This window comes from Phaseolus vulgaris, chromosome 11 (genome assembly GCF_051622355.1).
Source record: "Phaseolus vulgaris cultivar YP4 chromosome 11, ASM5162235v1, whole genome shotgun sequence".
Taxonomy (NCBI): Eukaryota; Viridiplantae; Streptophyta; class Magnoliopsida; order Fabales; family Fabaceae; genus Phaseolus; species Phaseolus vulgaris.
Window position 1 is genome coordinate 5,764,572 of NC_143508.1, and position 20,042 is coordinate 5,784,613.

At 32.7% G+C, this 20,042-nt stretch overlaps 3 protein-coding genes across 3 annotated transcripts; 1 reads left to right on the forward strand and 2 right to left on the reverse strand.

Moving 5' to 3' along the window:
- Window positions 1–2,060: 2,060 nt before the first annotated feature.
- On the forward strand, window positions 2,061–4,096 carry LOC137819028 (epsin-3). The gene is made up of 4 exons (XM_068622734.2): window positions 2,061–2,650; window positions 2,810–2,926; window positions 3,015–3,176; window positions 3,292–4,096. Exons 1-4 carry the CDS (start codon window positions 2,544–2,546, stop codon window positions 3,890–3,892), a joined length of 987 nt encoding a protein of 328 aa, XP_068478835.1. The 5' UTR covers window positions 2,061–2,543; the 3' UTR covers window positions 3,893–4,096.
- A 403-nt stretch (window positions 4,097–4,499) lies between these two features.
- Window positions 4,500–11,684, reverse strand: LOC137819019 (U-box domain-containing protein 33). Its single transcript, XM_068622721.2, has 7 exons — window positions 11,244–11,684; window positions 10,906–11,024; window positions 10,484–10,596; window positions 9,714–10,224; window positions 8,680–9,225; window positions 5,089–5,811; window positions 4,500–4,844 (listed from the first exon to the last, which is right to left on the reverse strand). The coding sequence occupies exons 1-7, from the start codon at window positions 11,449–11,451 to the stop codon at window positions 4,662–4,664; spliced, it is 2,403 nt and encodes an 800-aa protein (XP_068478822.2). The 5' UTR covers window positions 11,452–11,684; the 3' UTR covers window positions 4,500–4,661.
- A 1,695-nt stretch (window positions 11,685–13,379) lies between these two features.
- Window positions 13,380–16,434, reverse strand: LOC137810997 (actin). Its single transcript, XM_068612537.2, has 5 exons — window positions 16,210–16,434; window positions 15,126–15,200; window positions 14,580–14,973; window positions 13,724–14,337; window positions 13,380–13,633 (listed from the first exon to the last, which is right to left on the reverse strand). Exons 2-5 carry the CDS (start codon window positions 15,183–15,185, stop codon window positions 13,568–13,570), a joined length of 1,134 nt encoding a protein of 377 aa, XP_068468638.1. The 5' UTR covers window positions 15,186–15,200; window positions 16,210–16,434; the 3' UTR covers window positions 13,380–13,567.
- Between the last annotated feature and the right edge of the window lie 3,608 nt (window positions 16,435–20,042).

The following is a 20,042-nucleotide window of genomic DNA, read 5'->3' on the forward strand; positions in this document are numbered from 1 at the left end:
TAATACTGGTAATCCTTGTAAAGACACGTGGGTGTGTTATTTCTTCTACTACTTATACTATGGAAATCGGAAATTAATTAATTAAAAATTGTAGAAACTGGTAGCTACCATTTATGGAGAATTAAATGAATACTATCTGTCACCTTATAACTGTCATTAAATTTCATGCACTGTTCCTTATGCACTCATTTTGATGCATTAAATCTAGTGTTTACTCATTCTCTCTCCCTCACCATACAATAAATAAACAACCTCATCATATTAATTTAATAAACAAACTCCTTTTTACTTTATTTCTTTTTTTATCCAACATAGTTAGTTCCATATTTAGATAACAAAAATATATAAAGTTTCATGTTTGTATCAATCAATCTTAGACTATGTCCAGCTTAATTTCTTCATCTCAATAAAGTTTTTTAATTTATATATATATATATAGAGAGAGAGAGAGAATTTCTTTCATATTAAAATTATTTGATACCTCATTTTATGTGAATCAAAATTAATATAATATATATTTTTCAAAATATATTAAGATAAGACTAATTTGATGACTAAAAAGCTGTTATTCAATTTTAGATGATGATATAAAATTATAATTTAGTTTAATTGTTAGATTGATAAAAGTCACTCTTTTATATAAATTTATTAATGTATGTAATGTTTAATAAAAATTGTGTTGTGTTATTTGCCAATTTAATTGTTAAATACAATTTTATATCGCAATGATTATAATTATTCATGTTAAGTTTTATTAAAATTGAAAAATAATAATTAAGTGATCAAACAATTCACATGTTAATATATTTTAAAAACGAATTATTTTCAATGCAACAGTGACTTTTTTTAAAAAAAAAATCTAAGCAAGTGTAATATTTGATAGCGTCTCGGACACTCCTCTTAAATGACGTGTCGGTGTCAAATACTCGTATCGAACACTGACACTTGTATAACACTTGCAGAACAGTGAAGTGTCTAACTCAAAAAATATTTGTGAAATTTTTGACAATTATAGTATGGTTCTAACACAATTTTAAAAAGAAAAAATATATTAATTGTATAAATTTTTATTATGATTATAAAAATAAAACAAATTTTTTTAACCAGTCATAAGAAAACATATTTATTCTCCAAAAACAAACTTAAAACATACATAAATTTTATTATCAATTTATTTATATATATATATATATATATCCCGTTTCCTAAAGATTATACGTATATCCGTCGTGTATATTAATATAACTTTAATTTCTCTATACATGTAATTATTATTTTTTAAAATACACGTCACTAAATAACAAAAACATAAGACGAAAGGAATATAATAACCCATTGAATGTAACGCAATTACATCAATTGGTGCTTAGTGCAAAGTGCTGATTATGTATATATCCCATTCGATCAATTATGTTTTTGTTGTTTCACAAGAAATTTCTGTATTTTGTTCCAAAACTCACAATCTGCTCAATTCAACAACTGAAAACTGAAAATTTTGGTAGAAGACGGTCTTTGGGGCTAAAAAGTTAAGAGGAACGTGCCACAACTAAAATCATTCTTCAATCAATTCGGGCGAAATTTCCAATGCCCTAATGGCTCCTCAGAATAAAGTATATTTGATTTCCTCTCACGTATCTACATTTCAAAATGTGTGTATATGAAGATATTCTAAACTTAATTAAACTTTATAAAACTAGATTTTTAATGTGAAGTCTAAATTTATCTATAATGAATTTTTTATCACACTTTTCTTTCATATCAAAGTTACAATACATTAGACTATATATATGTATAGAAAACTCAGAAAGTCTCATGAAGCATGGTTCTTTGGACGTAACCTGGGCTCACCCCCTTTTAGCATATAAAGTACGATACTGTGTTGATGGGCTTAAACTCGTAACATATTAAAAAAGATTACCAAAATGACATGAATAGAAAGCATATATTATAATTAAGAAAGATGAAAATGGAGAAGGTATTGTGGTCCACAGTGTCATGATTTTGACATATAAACCTTCACGCACGTACTTATAACCCTTCTGGAAGGAGGGAGAAACTTTAAACTATGACTTATTCACAATAATCAAACTCAAAAATTCAAACCCTCCAAGTGATGACCCCCAAGATCTTGACTTTTTCTCACGTACGCGATTGTGATTTCAAATACTGGAAAAGAAAATCAAAACCTAAAGTAATTGCAACTTGACAAAGCATGTGCGAAAATTTATAAAATTTCTCTATGCAAAGTCCAAGCACCAAAGTCACTCACACTTTGTTTTCATAAATCAGTGTACGGTTTAAATCCATTATTTTTTCCTCAGAGCATCAATATTGCCGCAGTTTCACGTCATTTTGATAATTAATAGTGTTGAATTTGGTGTATGGTAGGATTAGTTGTAACTTGTAATAACTCGCTTGTTTTACTTGTCCCAACTCAAACCAATACCACTTTCTCTTCTCACCTTTTTCTTCACAATGTTCCATCACAAATGAATTAAGTTTAGATATGTCCAGTATCGTTGAACAAAACTAGCAGCAGCAAAATGAGCACGCCCTTGTTCCATGAATTCAAAAAGCAAGCTTCTTTCTACCTCAAGGAAAAAATCAAAACTGCTAGATTAGCTCTAACAGATGTCACCCCTGCAGAACTGTAAGTCTAATTCTTTTTATGAGATCATCGATGAGATTTTGATTTGTTATTTTGATCAATGATCACCCTTTAATTTGTTTCATAACCAATACTAGTTCTAGGATTTCTAATACATCCTCTCTCTTTTTTTCCTGTGTGGATGTGTTTTACCATTTGCAGGATGACAGAAGAGGCAACTAGTGGAAATCCTCTAGATTCCAGAACTCTCCGATCAATTTCAAGGGCTGCTTTTGAGTTAGATGATTATTGGAGGATTGTGGAGATTCTGCATAAAAGGTGTTTCCGGGGACCCTTTTTTTTGCCTTAGCATGTTTCCTGTGTCAATTAACCCATCATGGATGAATGACTTACAAATCCAAAACAGGTTCCTGAAATTTGAAAAGAAGAATTGGAGGGTCTCTTACAATTCCCTGATCGTGCTTGAGCACCTGTTGACTCATGGACCAGAGAGTGTTGCAGAGGAATTTAAGAGTGACAAAAATGTTATCAGCCAGATGAGAAGTTTTCAGTATATTGATGACACTGGGTAAGTGGGTATGTTCTTATTTTTGCATCTCTTGCCTAAAAATATATGCTTGTTAATTTTCTTCCTCTTGACACGGGTCCTGCAAAACAAAATGAGTGCATTTTGATGTTTGTAGGTTTAATTGGGGGCTAACTGTCAGAAAGAAATCAGAGAGGATAGTGAATCTGCTGGAGGAAGTAACTGTTCTAAAGGAAGAGAGAAAACAAGCTAGAAGGTTATCTAGAGGAATTGAAGGTTTTGGAAGTTTTTCCCATCGGTCAACTCCAGCACAAGGTATTCTACGTGAGAAATCAATGCCAATCACACTCAGGAGATATGACTCGGACTTGAATAACCATGAAGATCAGGAAAACAAGTCCTCTTGTTCTAACAATGGTGTGGATGTGGACACAGTAGCTGTGAAATCTCCTGGCCATCAAGGTGGAACTTTCGAGTCCTTGGATAGTGTGGAAGCCAAGGGATACCAGAATGATCTAGGCAACAGTCAAATGCTTCAGAAATCTGAAGCAAATGCTAAAGAAAATAAGGACCCTAGTAAGGAGGAGTTCCATCTATGGAACATGAAAGGGGAGTCCAAATCCCTTTTGGATAGTGGCGAAGAAGATTCCAGGCTTGGAATCATCAAAACAGAAGATGATCACCCCTTTAATTCTACTGAATTGCATGGCACTGCCTCCTTGCTTTCTGCTAGAGAGGGAATACTACAAGGGTGTTGAAACAATTTGAAGATTTAAATGAAGCCAACAAGTTCCAGTTGTCTGCAAATTGCATTTTCCATTCCTGAATATTGGTAACTATCGTGTTACTGCCAGAACTTCCCCTCAATATCACGGTTTGCTACTGAACAAAGATGACAGTGTTTGCCATTATGTAATACATTTCTCCATATTTTGAATCTATTGAGATAAATTTTCATACTAGTAGAAAAAATATGATGAGTTAACTGGTTTTAACCTTTAATAAAATTCTCTCGTTTCACTCCTCCAAAATTGGAGTGATCAATTAATTTTCACTTAGAAAAGAAAACAAATTTGTTATCCTTAAACACATGGGAGACCATAATCTGTGCAGGCATTCAACCTTCTATAGCTACTTTAACGGAATCACATAGCCTGTTGAAGTTGGGCATAGACAGCCATTCACTAATCAGGGGAAAATGGCATCTTGTTTATTTTGTATGTGTTAATGATTTGAGTAAGTTCAAGATAGATTAAAGCAATTTCATAAGATCTTACTGAGTTTTTAAAAGATTAATTAATGTCTCAAATCCGATAAATCTAGAAACTTACTACTTTTATATATTCCTCAATTACAGTCAATAAGTAGAAGAGACTAAAAATGTTATTCCATCCCGATTTGGTGTCTCTTATCATTAAAGCCTTAAGGATGATTGATATGAGTTAGAAAGCAATAAAAAAAGGCAATACAATCATGCAAAAAAAAAATGTAGATATTTACAACAATGATAAATGAATTAATGGAACTTCAAGATTTGCAAAGCCAGTCTTGAATAGCAAATCGAAGTGCATTATTGTGAGTGAGATGCAGGTAACTCAATTTTAAATTAGTCATAGGAGAAGTTTCGTGCCCATTTTCCAGCCATTCTCTTATGGCCTTCCTTTCATAAGTAAATCCATCTGCTGCAACTTGAGGATCATGCATTATTTCCTGAAGAAACACCAAATAAACATGACCCACATAAATACAAAGACTGTGATGATCTAGTAAATTTTCTCTACAACTCATGCCACATGCCCCATGCCCAAGTCTCATGCTTAAATTAAATTCATGAAATTAAGAATGTTAAGAAACAATCACTGGTAGAATCATCGGCAATACTATGTATTTCATTTGAGTCATTGCATGAATATTACTACTAAATCTAGTTCTATAAATAACAAAAAGGAATTACCTGAAAGATTGGACACAAGAAAAAAGGTGGCACTGGTCGCTCTTCTGAAACGTACAACTGCTTCAATTCCCTCACTAGAGAGGGTGTTAACTCTGGTCTGTCTCTACTGTTCAGTTGGCAGCATTGCAATCCCAGTTCAGCCAATCGTGTTGCCCCTGTGGAATTCCATTCTCCAGCTGAAGAATCCAAAATTGAAGACAATTTTCCACATGAAATTGCTCTGCGCACTTCACCAGCTAATCCAACTGGAGTCCTACCAGTGAGGAGTTGCAGAATGATGAGTCCAAAAGAGTATACATCAGACTTAGGTGTTAGTACTCCAGTTCTCTGAAGCTCAGGATCTATATACGAAAAAGAACCCTTTGGCTCAGTGCTTAAGTGAAAACAAGGAAGAGAAAGTGACTCCTCTTTCACCAGCCTGCTGAACCCAAAATCACATATCTTGCAACTAAGTCCAGTGTCAAGAAGGACAGTTTCAAGCGTCAGACCACCGTGAATAATAGTTTCAGGTCTGGAAGAATGTAGGAAGCAGAGAGCTCTAGCAATTTCAGAAATCCATCGTACTCGGATAGTCCATGTCAAAGGGAGAAGACTTCCTTTTCGGGATAGATAATCTTGAAGACTTCCATTGGGATAGTATTCATATACAAATGACCAGGCTTCAGGGCATACACCAAGCAAAGTAACCAGATTAGGGTGCTGGATACTACCAAGAACTCGAACCTGGTCACACAAGCATAAACATTGGTTGCATCAAACACGCATGCTAAATCCATACGGTAGACAGTCAAGCCAAGAAAGAAATAGATGCTATACGTATTTTCTTCTTAAAAACTCAATATCTATGCTAGGGGAAATTACAGGTTAGGATAACATAAGAAGACAGAAATTCCATTTTCACAGATCATAGAATTCATGTATTTTTGTAACTAAAACCAATTACGAAAAATGACAATGTTTTAACACATTATAATGGTGTTTGAGAAGGAGAATCCATTGATTTGTTTTCATTCATATAACAATTCTAAATGCTGAAATAAAGAACAATAATATTCTGATGGTTTTGTTGGAGAAACTTGAAATTAATATATGACACTTTCTCAGCTAAAATTAAAGGATAAGAAAAAGCCTAAGACATGGTCAGGGTCTTGTTCCCATGTATTAATGTGTGTTCTTGCAGTTTGAAAAGGGAAAAGTACTTGAGGAAATCCTCAATGCTTTGGAAGTGTTTAAAGTCATCTTATAATTTCTGTTAGTGTTGCATGTTTGGAATATCAATTGGTTTACTTGGGATGTCGATGGCCTAACACATCCCTCCTCTACCTGGGAGCGGCTATGCTACCATACATGGAGTTCATATCAATATTACAAAACGATGAAAAATTGATGAAGACGTCATACTAAATATCATCTCGAGACCCAAACAACGAGATCTGGATTGGAACCAACGCATATTCAAAGCTTAGTTACTGGGGTATTCATAGTTGCTGGTCTTGACCGGTTCACTAGAATGGTTAGAGCAACTGGAGCTCCTACTATCCCTAGAAGCTGACACTGGTAGCCATTGGGATTGAGTTCAGCTGCTTTTGACTACCATTCGTTCCACCATTACCTCTACTCTATTTCGATCTTTCTTTTCTTCTTTTCGAGGTCACCCAACGGCTTCTATTAAGAAGGCGGCTCAAAGGAGGCTCGAGGGCTTGTTAAGGGACTACACATGATATAAACAGTATGCTTAAAATAGAAAGACTACACATGATATAAACAGTATGCTTAAAATGGAAAAACTACACATGATATAAACAGTATGCTTAAAATGGAAAAACTACACATGATGAGGATATACATAAAATTGATGAGGATATACAGAAATTGGTGGACAAGATCAGACTTGCACAACAGCCTTATAAGCACTACACTTTTGATGATATTGTATTGAAAAGAAAAGGCAAGGTTGTCATTAGTGATCAACAAGACATAAGACATAAGTTCTGAGTCATTTTCATGAGTCTTTCTTTCATTGGTGGTCATTTTGGTTCTGTCTCACTTATAGAAGATAAGGAGCAGTTTTATGGGAAGGGACTACAAAGGGATGTGAAGAGATGGATTAGGGAATGTGTCATCTGTCACCGGTTCAAATCTGTAAATCAACTACCTGCAGGCTTCTTCAACCTCTGTCGATTCCTAATAGAGCATGGAAGTATATTTCTATGGACTTCATCACAGGTTTGCCTAAATCCCACACTTGATGAGCGCAATATTATAGACATTGATAGACTCACTAAATATGCTCATTTCATAGCCTTAGCTCACCCTTTTAGTGCAGCAAAAGTAGCAGAATTATTCATGAATACAGTGGTCCGGTTCCATAGTTGGCTAGAGGAAATCATTCATGACCGAGATAGAATTTGTCATGAGTACTTTCTGGAATGGATTAATGCAATCACATGGTGTTAGATTGTTAAGATTCATAACTTTCAGTCCTCAGACCGATGGACCACAAACGGAGAACCTCAACAAGTCCATAGAGGTTTATTTGAGATGTGCTACAGGGAGAATGCCTAAAGAGGAACAAATCATTTAGCTAAAGGAGAACTCTCGTATAATACATAATACAAAGTTTCATACCACCACATAAATGACACCGTTTGAAGCTTTATATGGATATGCTCCTACAATTCCTAGTTTGGTAGATAATGGAGAAATTTTAATTGAGGCATTAGACTACACTATGCAGACAAGGGATCAGATTGGAAGAATGTTGAAGGAGAACCTTTGTAAAGCTCATGAAAGGATGCAGATGTATGCTGACAGAAAGTGGATAGACAAAGAATTTAATTGTGGTGATTTTGTGTATCTAAAGATTCAACCATACAAGCAACATTCTTTGGCAAACACATCTTTTCATAAGTTATCAGCAAGGTATATGGACCCTACAAAATTATTGAAAGAATTGGGAAAGTGGCATACAGATTGGATCTTCCAGAGGACACCAGAATTCATAATGCATTCATGTGTTCCTATTGAAGAAGTATCATGGCAGCCATGTCGTTTCACAACAACTGTCCACATTCAATGAAGATGGAGACTTAGTCGTCAAACCTATGGCGATTTTGGATAGAAGGATGAAAAAGAACAACAGGCCCATTATTGAAGTATTAGTTCAATGGGAACAGACCAATCCGAGGATGCAACATGGAAAGAATTACCTGAATTGCAAACTCAATATCCAGATTTTGAGTGGAGAGCAGTGTAAAGGACTTGGGGACAAGTCCTGTTTTGTAGGGGGGAATTTGTAATAACAATTTGTGAACAGAATTAAAATTCTATTAGTTGACGCTTATCTAATTCTGGCTTAGGAAAACAAATTTTGTTGGGAGCCAGAATTATTTATAGAACCTTTGTTTTGTTTTTTAGAAGATAATGAGAAGTCTTCTAGTTTTCTATATCCTCTACAATTTCATAAGAATTGAAAGTTAGTGTGTTCAGTTGAGTGAAACTTGCCAATTTCTGAAGCATAACATTTTTCCAATGATCCTCTCATGCTCTAAAAGATAAATATCTCAAAGCAGAAAGGCTGGGAAAACTGACCTCTTGATGAAACTCTGCTGATCCTTGCATGTTGTGTGAATGGAGCTTCCTTATAGCAACTGTTCTACCCAACATTTCTCCCTTATAAATAGAACCATATCCACCCTCCATAGCTTTGAAACTCTCAGAAAAATTGCACGTTGCGTTTTGAAGATCTGATAATGAAAATTCTGCCAATTCCGGAAATTCTTCGGAAAACCCAATGATGCAGTGATCTGCTCCAACATGTCCACAACTTTTCCACCGCTCAAGCCAGTGTAGGGCTTCCATTTTCTGTCGTCTGATTTCCTGCTTTTCATGCTGCAGGTTTGAGGAGGATGCTTGAATTAGTGATAGTTCATTTGTAGCTTCATCTAGCTTACTGTTGATTTCATGTGCACAATTTTCTAGAAGGGAAATACTTCTTGTGGTCCTTTCCAGTTCTCTAGAAATTTCTTCTTTCTCCTCCAAGAACATCCGTTGCTCCTGTATTGTAGCGCTCACTGCATCCCCAACCTCTTTTCTGAGCTTTACTTCATGTGCATGGGCAGATTCAAAAAAGTTCACCTGATGAAAGATTAATAACTCGTGTTGGAACAGAAGCCCTGTGAAATATCAGAAAAAACTATATATATATATATATATATATATATATATATATATATATACTAAATATCACCACAAGTCATTAATTTGGAGATATGTAGTGAAATTGCATTGCGTTGCATCCATGAAATTTCTCAACAATAAACTTGGGCACTTCAATGAATTTGGGAAAACCGGCTCTTGCTACTACTTCCTGGTCTGTTCTACAATTTTTACTAAACATCTATGTTTCAGAAAATTTATTTACAGAATCCTAGTATCTTTCAGATGGCCTTTTTCTTGAATCTTCATGCATTAATACTATATCATTGTTACTTAGTTATGCAAGAAAGTATACTTGATCCCTCATCGCAAGTAATAATTTGCCTGGCAGCATTCCTTATAAGGAACAAGGTGCAAAGGCTTCTTTACAAGGACACTTCAAAACTTCTAGATTAGGTCATGCTTACCTTATTAATGGCCTCAATGGCTTTGAATTCCAACCTTTTGCACTTGAACAGCTCCACAAGGGCCTTGTCTGTTGCAGCATTAGCTTCTGCTTTGGCTTCAATAAGTTGACTATCTATTTTTTCTTCCTCAGGCTCTGAATGAGTATCTATATGCGGACTAGCTGAATGTTGGGGAGAACAATAACTATTGCAACTGGATGATTTGGATGAAAAAGTGGCTTCTGCTTCAATGATTTCATTGGGAACTGTACTTCGTGTAGTCCTTGTAGAATTTGATTGAAGACATTCTGAATGGAATAATTCATTTGTACCATATTGAAATGATCTACAACTCAAGCTCTCTGCCGTTGTAGTCTCAGGTTGAGCATGGGAAGACACAAAACAAGGAGTTTCAGAAGCTTCTCTTGTCCAAATGTGTTTACCTTTATAGACAAACCATATTTCACAGAATGGAGGAACATTTTTAACAGCAAAGTTTGCTTTACTGGAATTCCTTTTGAGTTTCATGCAACTGCATTTTTCCATTATTTTTGTAAAAAGGAAAGGTAAGAAAATGACTGGAGTATATTTAATGGTTCAAGTTATAAAAGCAGAGGAAGTCATAGATATGTCAGTCTCAGTCTACAGAAAAGATAAACATGGAGAGATAAGAGAATAACATTAACATTTCTGAACTAGAAGGGGTTAAAGAAGTGAATAAGCTGTTTATTGCAAGCTAGAAAAATTCCCTCTGTCTGACAGAATTTGTTGGTGATCAATGCATTACTTACTTTTCTGGGGTTATTGCTCCAATAACAAGCTTCCTGATATTATGCACAGTAACCAAATCTACAATCCCTTTCTGAACTTGATCAGCTTCACCAATGATACTAGTTACCTTAACCTGAAAACAAATTACTTTAACAAAGACCATTAATAATTGCGGTCTTCCCACAACTTGCATTACATATAGTACATAATGAGATAGTTTAAAAAAATCAAAATTTCAGTTATAACGACTCAGAGCTTTACCAGTAAACATTTCCAAAGGCCATAAAATAAAATTAAAAAATAAGTAACTTCTTCCATCATAAATGAATATAACAAAAATTTAACCATAGTGCAGATGAACAAGCGGAAATCAGCATTAAAATTATAGCCTATAATCTCCTATTTGTTGTGACTATAAATACGCAAAGAGATGCCTGCATACCTTAGCTGCACGGCAAAGGCTCAAGTACTTCTCCATAAGCCTCTTGCTGTCTTCTCTTTCCTCTATTCTATAAGCAGACACGACTTCAGGACTAGCTTGGGATGCTGGCAATTTTCCTACTGCACAAGATTTCAACTTTACACGAATCAAATCATGGGATATGATGAAAAATTCTCAATAACCAATATACTATATATACTTCAATTATCAACCTTGAGCCTGCCAAAGTGCCAAAATACAAAAAAGGAGCTAAATTGACAGCAGAATTTAAAGGGGGAAAACCAAAATCCAAATTCAAAAGAAGTGCGGAAACATGAATATGAAAGACCAAGACTTACATAGTGTGGGGATCATAATAGAAGGTCGATAAACATGAAGTAAGCATATATGTGCACTGCTGAAATGGGTGAAACACCATTGAATCAAAGTGGTGTCTTTCTTAAGGGACTTCCCAACTGCCACGTGGACCTTCTCATCACATTCATAGTCATCCATGGCCATGAGGTGGGGTGGTTGAGTTGAGAAGTGTAGAGCGTTAGAAGGCATGGAGAGGAAGATGAAGCTCCATAGTTTAAGAGAAAGTTAGAGTGGCAATGGGAAAAGGAAAAATGAAGGGCGAGTTTGATGGAGATTTATTTATTTTTCAGTGATCATTTTCTCTTGAAACTACAAAGAGGAAGGCTTGACTTTTGCACTGACTTCATGATGCCGCGTGGTATGTCACTTCTGTCTTCAATGTGTGCCGTGTGTGTGCGTTTTTGCTTGTGTTGTGTGGTCTCAAGGAAACAAAACTTAGGTAGCTTTTTGGTAGATCAATCTTTTTTATTAAAGACTTGTGAAAAAGTAACCTTACAATAAAAGTTATTTCTTCAGTAAATAAATATGTCAATTTATAATGACGACGACTAGAAAATTGTTTAGCTTTATAAGTAGGAACAAAATTTGCATAATAATTTATTATAAAGTTTTAATTTCCTTATAGATGTTAATTATAAACTAATCAGTTCTAACAAAGTTGAATCGCAATGTATTTTACAAAGCACTTTAGGGAACTGGTTCTTTACCATTAAAAAAATCGGGTTCATCGTTTTCTTACTTAGAGAATTGTTCATATTTGAGATTGATTTCAATCCAATGAAATATACGTAGGTAATATTTATCTAAAAACATATATTTTTATTTTACATTATATTTGTTTTTATTTTAGATCATATTTGTTTCTATTAAGTTTTATGTTTAACAAAAGAAATGTGATTTTCTACCATTTGTCAACAGAATCTAAAAGGAATGTGATTTTTCACATTTTTGGAAAATTCAGAACATTATATTTTTACTTAATATTTTATAAGCTAATATATTTTATCATACAAAATCGCACCACCAATTCCTCCTTTCTTCTTTTGACTTCAGTCTTTATTACGAAACATATGACTGGATAACTCATAGGGGCAGAAATGGACGTCAAACGTGAGTTTTCATACATAAATTTAACTTATATTAATAATTAAAATAAATTTTTAATTATTCAAATTTATTTTAAAATATATTTATATTATAATATTAATTTTACAAAAATATATAACTTATTTATAGTTTTAAGTTAACTATATAAACAAAATAAAATTTATATAATTTTTTTAATATTAATTTATATGATAATATATCATATTTTTTTATTTAACATATTATCTTATATGGATTTATATTTATAATTATTGTGATACATAAATTTAAAATATATTTTTTATTAAAATATTAATTTAAATATTTTTAAGATACTAATTATAATTTTAAATCTTATATAACTTCTTTATAACATTAAAACTATTTAGATAAATAAAATATAAATTTCTATAAGTTGGTTAAGTTTTATTTATTTATAATAATTTTCATAATTCATAAAAATAAAGTTGAAGTAAAAGTCAACTTTTAAAAAATTATATGAAATGTTAATTAAAAAAACTAGCATTTAAACTTAATTTTTTGTGTATGACATATTTGATATGATTTTATATTATCTTATTTTTATCATACCATATTCTTATTTTAGCATATCACATATGCTTTTATCTTATGCGTCCAATGAACGAGCCCTAATGATCTAAGTATTTTTTTTTTCGATTATAAGTGACTCAACTTTTAAATTAAACAATTTTAATTTTACAATTAATTTATCTTTTACTTGAAATTCTTATATTTTTTTAATAAAGATATTTATATATTGAATTGAGTAAAGTGTTTTAAATTCTTATTAAAAGCGTGCAAAAACCAATATAATAAATTCTCTAAAAATAAATAAAAAATATTTCATCCTCGAATTTAATGCGTTGGATAAATTTGAATGATAAAAAATGTATGTTGTGGTGTAAATTGTCTTAGGCCATATTCATATTTGTAGGTTTTAGTTTGTTAGCCCATATAATAATTAAGGTATGAAAGTAACGGTTATATTGAGGGACCCATTCCTTATCATGTAGAACAAAGTATAAGGTGAGAGGCGTTTGAAAAAAGATGAACCGTTCAACAACTGCCAATGATAAAAAAATATCAAATCAAAGAATTTACTCCGCCATCAACCCAGTAAACTGATTTAACAACCCAAAATTTTATAATATAAAACGAGGAGGCCGTATTTTCTATCGCCGACCCCACCAAGGAGCATCTAGAAGCATTTCCTGTGTACAATTGAAGGACCAGCCTCATCATACTCAGACTTTGCAATCCACATCTGCATTTCAAACATCATGTCATTATATTAGTATCGCCACATTACGCAATTTCAATTAAAATAACTGGTAGTCTTTAAATAATTCTTTACCTGTTGGAAAGTGCTGAGAGAAGCCAAGATAGAGCCACCAATCCAGACACTGTACTTTCTCTCAGGTGGAGCAACCACCTTAATCTTCATGCTACTAGGGGCCAAAGCTGAGATTTCCTTGCTCATTCTGTCCGCAATACCAGGGAACATGGTAGAACCACCACTGAGAACGATGTTGCCATACAAGTCCTTCCTAATATCAACGTCACATTTCATGATCGAATTGTAAGTGGTCTCATGAATGCCAGCAGCTTCCATTCCAATCATGGATGGTTGGAAGAGAACTTCTGGGCATCGGAAACGCTCAGCCCCAATGGTGATAACCTGTCCATCAGGCAACTCATAGCTCTTCTCAACAGAAGAGCTAGTTTTTGATGTTTCAAGCTCTTGCTCATAATCAAGGGCAATATAAGCCAGCTTTTCCTTTACATCCCTTACGATTTCACGCTCAGCGGTGGTAGTGAAGGAATAACCTCTTTCTGTAAGGATTTTCATCAAGGCATCAGTGAGATCGCGTCCTGCCAAGTCAAGACGGAGGATGGCATGTGGAAGAGCATAGCCCTCATAAATGGGGACAGTATGGCTGACACCATCTCCAGAGTCTAGAACGATACCTGCACAAGTTTATTCAACAAGCATGAAGAACAGCCAAGTTAGACAACCTCATAAATCAGCTCTACTACTTCTAGTCAGCTTAGGAAGAAAGAGTCTTCCACCACAACATAAGCATGACATTGTCACAGGGAGAACAAAAAGGGCCTTCTCAGAGCATTGAAGGTTTAAAATAACCAGCTTAACAATTTTAGAGAATAGCTAAAACATGGAACAGAATATTTTTCTTGAAGAAGTGACTAACCAGTTGTACGGCCACTGGCATACAAGGATAGAACAGCCTGGATGGCAACATACATGGCAGGGGTATTGAAGGTCTCAAACATAATTTGGGTCATTTTCTCACGGTTAGCTTTTGGGTTGAGAGGTGCCTCGGTGAGCAGAACTGGGTGCTCCTCGGGAGCAACACGGAGTTCATTGTAGAAGGTGTGATGCCAGATCTTCTCCATGTCATCCCAGTTACTCACAATACCGTGCTCAATGGGATATTTAAGAGTTAATATACCTCTCTTGGACTGAGCTTCATCCCCAACATATGCATCTTTTTGGCCCATGCCAACCATCACTCCAGTGTGACGGGGACGACCAACAATGCTGGGAAACACGGCCCTTGGAGCATCATCCCCAGCAAATCCAGCCTAGAACATTGGAATACAGTAGACTCACAGTAAATCAATAGAGAGTGAAAGGTACCATTCTCATTTATGCAAAAAACAGAAAGCAAAAATACTAGTAAATCCAATCACTTTAGGAAAAAAAAATTGGAAATATAACCATCAAGGAATCTTACTTTGACCATTCCTGTCCCATTATCGCAGACGAGTGGCTGAATATCCTCACCATCTGCCATTTTCTATTTTAAGATCTGAGAAAAAAAAAAAAAAAAAAGCCGCTCAGCACGTTGAGAACAAGGGCATTTCACATACACAATCTAAACAAATGTTACACATGCAATATCGGCTACGATGATCCTGAGCTCTTAGCTACAACAAAACGTTTGCAGAATTTATGATATAACCTAAAGAGGCCTAAATCACGGGAATCATTCTCTTGTTTGATATCTTTACTTCACAGGGTGATCCGAAATTTTTTATATTTAAATCTCCCAAGAATCTAGATACACCCTACGGTTGGTGATTGAATTGCAAGAGGTGCAGTTCTAAATATGTCAGATTATTTTTTAAACAGAAACTAATTCCATTCTTTTCTGAAAATGTTTAATGAGAAGTTTCCTTAAAAAACTAGACCTTATACTTTAAATAACTTTTTTCCATATTCAATTTAACTAGAGTTCAACAGAGTTGAGAATCATTACAATCATTTTTATGGTAAATAATACTTTACTTATTCACACTAAAAATATACACATTAACTGCATATCACAATTAAATTCTCTACAAATACTATTAAATATTTTATTTAATTTTATTCAAAGAAGAGAACATAATACTCGAATCTTCATATTAGATTCAAGATTTTTAAAATCAACTTGCGAGTGTGCATGACAATGCAGCAACATCAGCTGTATTTGTCTGCAATTTCCAGCGGATTACAAGAATCCGCAACTTCATCAGCAGCTAATTTTTCGATCTGATTTTAACGAAACTTGCCTAAACACAATCAGACAACCATTTCTGACACTTGCAGATTGCGATCTTATCAAACAGGTTATGTTACGCGGTCTTACTCTAAGAAACTCAACAAATCCTAATAATTCCATAATCGGAACACAGATTGCATAATCCTAAGAGCATACGAGTCAGAATTCCACAATAACTAGCATCAGAAACGGTGAACAAGGCAAACAGAAGCATAATGCGAGATAACGATGATAGTCAAATGTAAACGGCGAATGAAAGAGAAGAGAGAGTGACCTGAAGACGGAGATGGAGATGGCGTTTGGAAGAAAGGATTCTCCGATCTCAGCGACCCGCTCTTTGGGTTCAAAACTGAATTATGAAGGGAAGTAATGCCCTCTGAGAACTTGCGCTTTTAAAGCCCGGATTTCACCCTCCCACACCACAAACCCGTAACGCATCACCACCGTCCCTTCCATTTCCGCAACTCAATTGCCACACGACACGTGTCCACTTCGATCTGTGGCTCCTCCGTCTATAAAGCTTTTGTTTTATTGCCTCTTCGCCAAATCAAACATGCGGTGACACTTCATATGTGGCCCACTCTTCCCCTGCTTTTCATCGCATGCCCCAAATTTGGCTTTAATTCCATTCTTCACAGTCACACACTCTTTTTATGGGCATCAATTTTCGATTAAATGTTCCTTACCTCTCAAACCTATTTTAGAACCGAAAAAATAGAAAACCTAAATTGTGTTTCATATTCATCATCACATCTTTTTTGTGTGGGTATTACACAATAACCATATTTGTGAAGGAGATAAAGAAAAAAAAATATAGAAGGATAGCCATAATATTTTACTGATATTTTTAATTGACAGTTAAAATAGAACAATTTTTCGCTAAAACCTCAATTAAAGTATGTCGCATGGAGTTCCTAATTTAATTTATACCTTTGTATCTTTTTTTAATTCATTACCTTTTCATATTTAATTAAAGTGCCTAATCTATTATTATTTTCCGACCATGTTTAACGAAACTGTGCAAGAAACAGACTTATCTTTAACTGCGAAATAACAAAAAATGAAAATTGTCGTGGTCACACTATGTCCATTGAAAACAGAAATTGGGATAAGAAAAAGTTATATAAGTTTTTTTTATTACAAAAATGTGTTTATTCTAAGCTTGATTTGAACCATAAAGATTGAACCGGGTAAAAAAATTAGGTACTGATTATTAATTGTACTTTTCAACCACTCTAATAAAATCAATTTTTTCTAACTTTGATAGTAATTAAATGCATATAAATTATATATAACTCACTTTTTGAATCTTGATACAAATATAGCATGAGATTTTTTTACTAATGCGTAGCCTAATATGAATACTTTTATAATATTCAAAATTACTTTTCATAAATAAAATAAAATTATTTAATGAAATACAATTTTTTCTCAACATTTGTTAAGAAGTTTACTGCCAAAAACTAATACAACTGTATATTGCACACAAGAATGTTTCTTCTTTTACCTCCATTTCTTCTTCTTCCATCTTCATAAATTTTCGTATTTTCAAAAATATTCCTCCATAATATTCTGGATTACGTAATTCAAAAGACTTTTTTTAAATTCGTAATTAGCTTCCAAATTACATAATCCAAAAGTCTTTTTTAGATAGATGATTAGTTTCTGGATTACATAATCCGGATGTCTTTTTTAGCTTCTAGATTATGTAATCCGAAAGTCTTTTTTCAAATACATATTCAGATTACATAATCCGGAATTTACTCTATAAAAGTGGTACAAGAAGAATAAAAATGTATTTTCACGTTTTATATGGGGTGACAGAAGAACACGTATGGAGGTGTAGGAAGAAAGAGACAGCACGCAACTCAGAGAAGCCCAAATTTCTTCGGCCCAATGCCCAAGATCAATGTTTGGTGATTGATAGAGATGGACTCTTTCAAACGAACCCAACAAACACCTCTCGGTTTTGCTTGTGTTTTATTCATGCTGAATTCTATATATATATATATATATATAGAATATTTATATTTTTACAACTATTGTTACATGTATAACTAAATGACAATTCATTTATAATATAATAGTTAATAATATTTTAATAAATTAAATGAATAATTATCAATTAATTGCTTAATAATATTGATTATCAATATGTTTATAACACCCACTTAAATAATAATTATATATATACTATTACTAACAAATGGTTAAAAAGTAGGGTTGATAAAGTGGGATCTCATGGTCCACTAAGAAAAAACACAGGGTCGGTTTTAATTCACTAGCTTGTTCCTGCAGCCTGTAAAATTTATATAATTTAGAAATTTATTTTTGCACCTCCATAATTTCTTCTTGCAGTCTTATATTCTAAAAAATTCTAAAATTATTCATTTTAAATTTTACAATATGGAATACAAATTTGAATTCAAGATTGTACCATCTGAAATAGTGTATAGTTCAAAACACAAATTTTAACTTCCATAATCTATAATCCGAAAAGTATATGAATTCTATATTTTGGAATTAAAGAAAAAACATTCACTGAAAAATGTCAAAGGGTAGTTTGAGTATTTTTTGAAGTACCGGGTGCAAGAAGAAAGACATGAAAGTGTAGGAAGAAACTACCATCAATCCCTAATTCATAACACATCTACAAAATTCGATAATGGATTTTTCATATTTAATAATGTTTTTTGGTTTTTTTGAAATGCATAAATTGTTTAGATTTCAATAGTCATCAGATGCTAAATGCACTAGTTAGACCTTTATTTTTTTATAATAAAATGTAAATATAGTATTATTATTTTATATATATATATATATATATATATATATATATTTTATTTTTTTTCAAATTAGAATAATAATCATGTGTGTACATGTATTATCATAAAAATGTATATATATTTAATGAAATAATTTATTAATCAATTTATTAATACGATTCATTGAAAATCATAACATATTAGATATGTATCGTGAAAATAATATTGTAAGACAATTTATTTAATTCATCTAAATAAGAAAAAAAAATAATTTAATAAAAAAATATTCAAAATTTAAATTTAAAAATTTATTTTTTATTAATTTAAAAAAATATTATATATATATATATATTTAAACTAATAAAATCAACCCACATCTTTTTTATGTGTTTACGTGAGATGGACTACTTTAACTCACATTTTGTAAACTAAATCACATTTTGTAAACTAAATGCAGATCGGACATATGTGAAGTAGACTACCCCCATTCTCACCCTACTATTAAGACTGCTAGTATTGTAAAAAGAAATGAATATATACATTACCTATACACATTTATCCTGAAAGATGATAAAATGAACTACTGTTGCACTCTTTAAGTTCAGCCAATTATTTGCATATACATTTGTTTATGTATAAAGTATAAATAACGAATTAAATTTATAAATGAATCATATGCATACGAGTATAAGTAATTCAAACTAACTATAAATCAATATTTTATAAATAATATTATTATTTTTATTAATGTTATTAATAAAATTGTGGAAGCTCGAATTCAAATTTTATCTAGAATTTATAATTACTATTATATAAGATAAATTTTGTTCATATATTATTATTATTTTTTTTATTAGTCTAACTTTAAATTCCTCGAGATAACATATTAATATAATTTTGTTTATAAAAAGTAGTTTAGAAATTAAAAAATATATATCACTTATTTATATAATTGTTATAATATAATCTTATATATTTTATAATTAATTTATACACAACACAATATTTTTTATCTACCTTATACAAAATCATAGGTCACATGTAATGTAAGGCTCTGAAAATAACTTAAAAAAGTACAATGATTCATATATTGTAGTCATGATCAAACTTCATAGAAATACAACAATCATGGTTCTTAATTCTTAATCGGTCACCATCTTTCTTCCTTCGCTTGACATTTTCTGAATTATGAAACTTATTTTAACAGATCCTCTTTCTTCTTGGTATAGTTTCTTTCCCAGACCAGTGAATATAAAATGAAGTCACCCTTTTGACCGCTGTGATAATCAAACTTTGGGTCCCCTGCAGAAATATAAGAGAAAATGACGATTCCTATGATGGA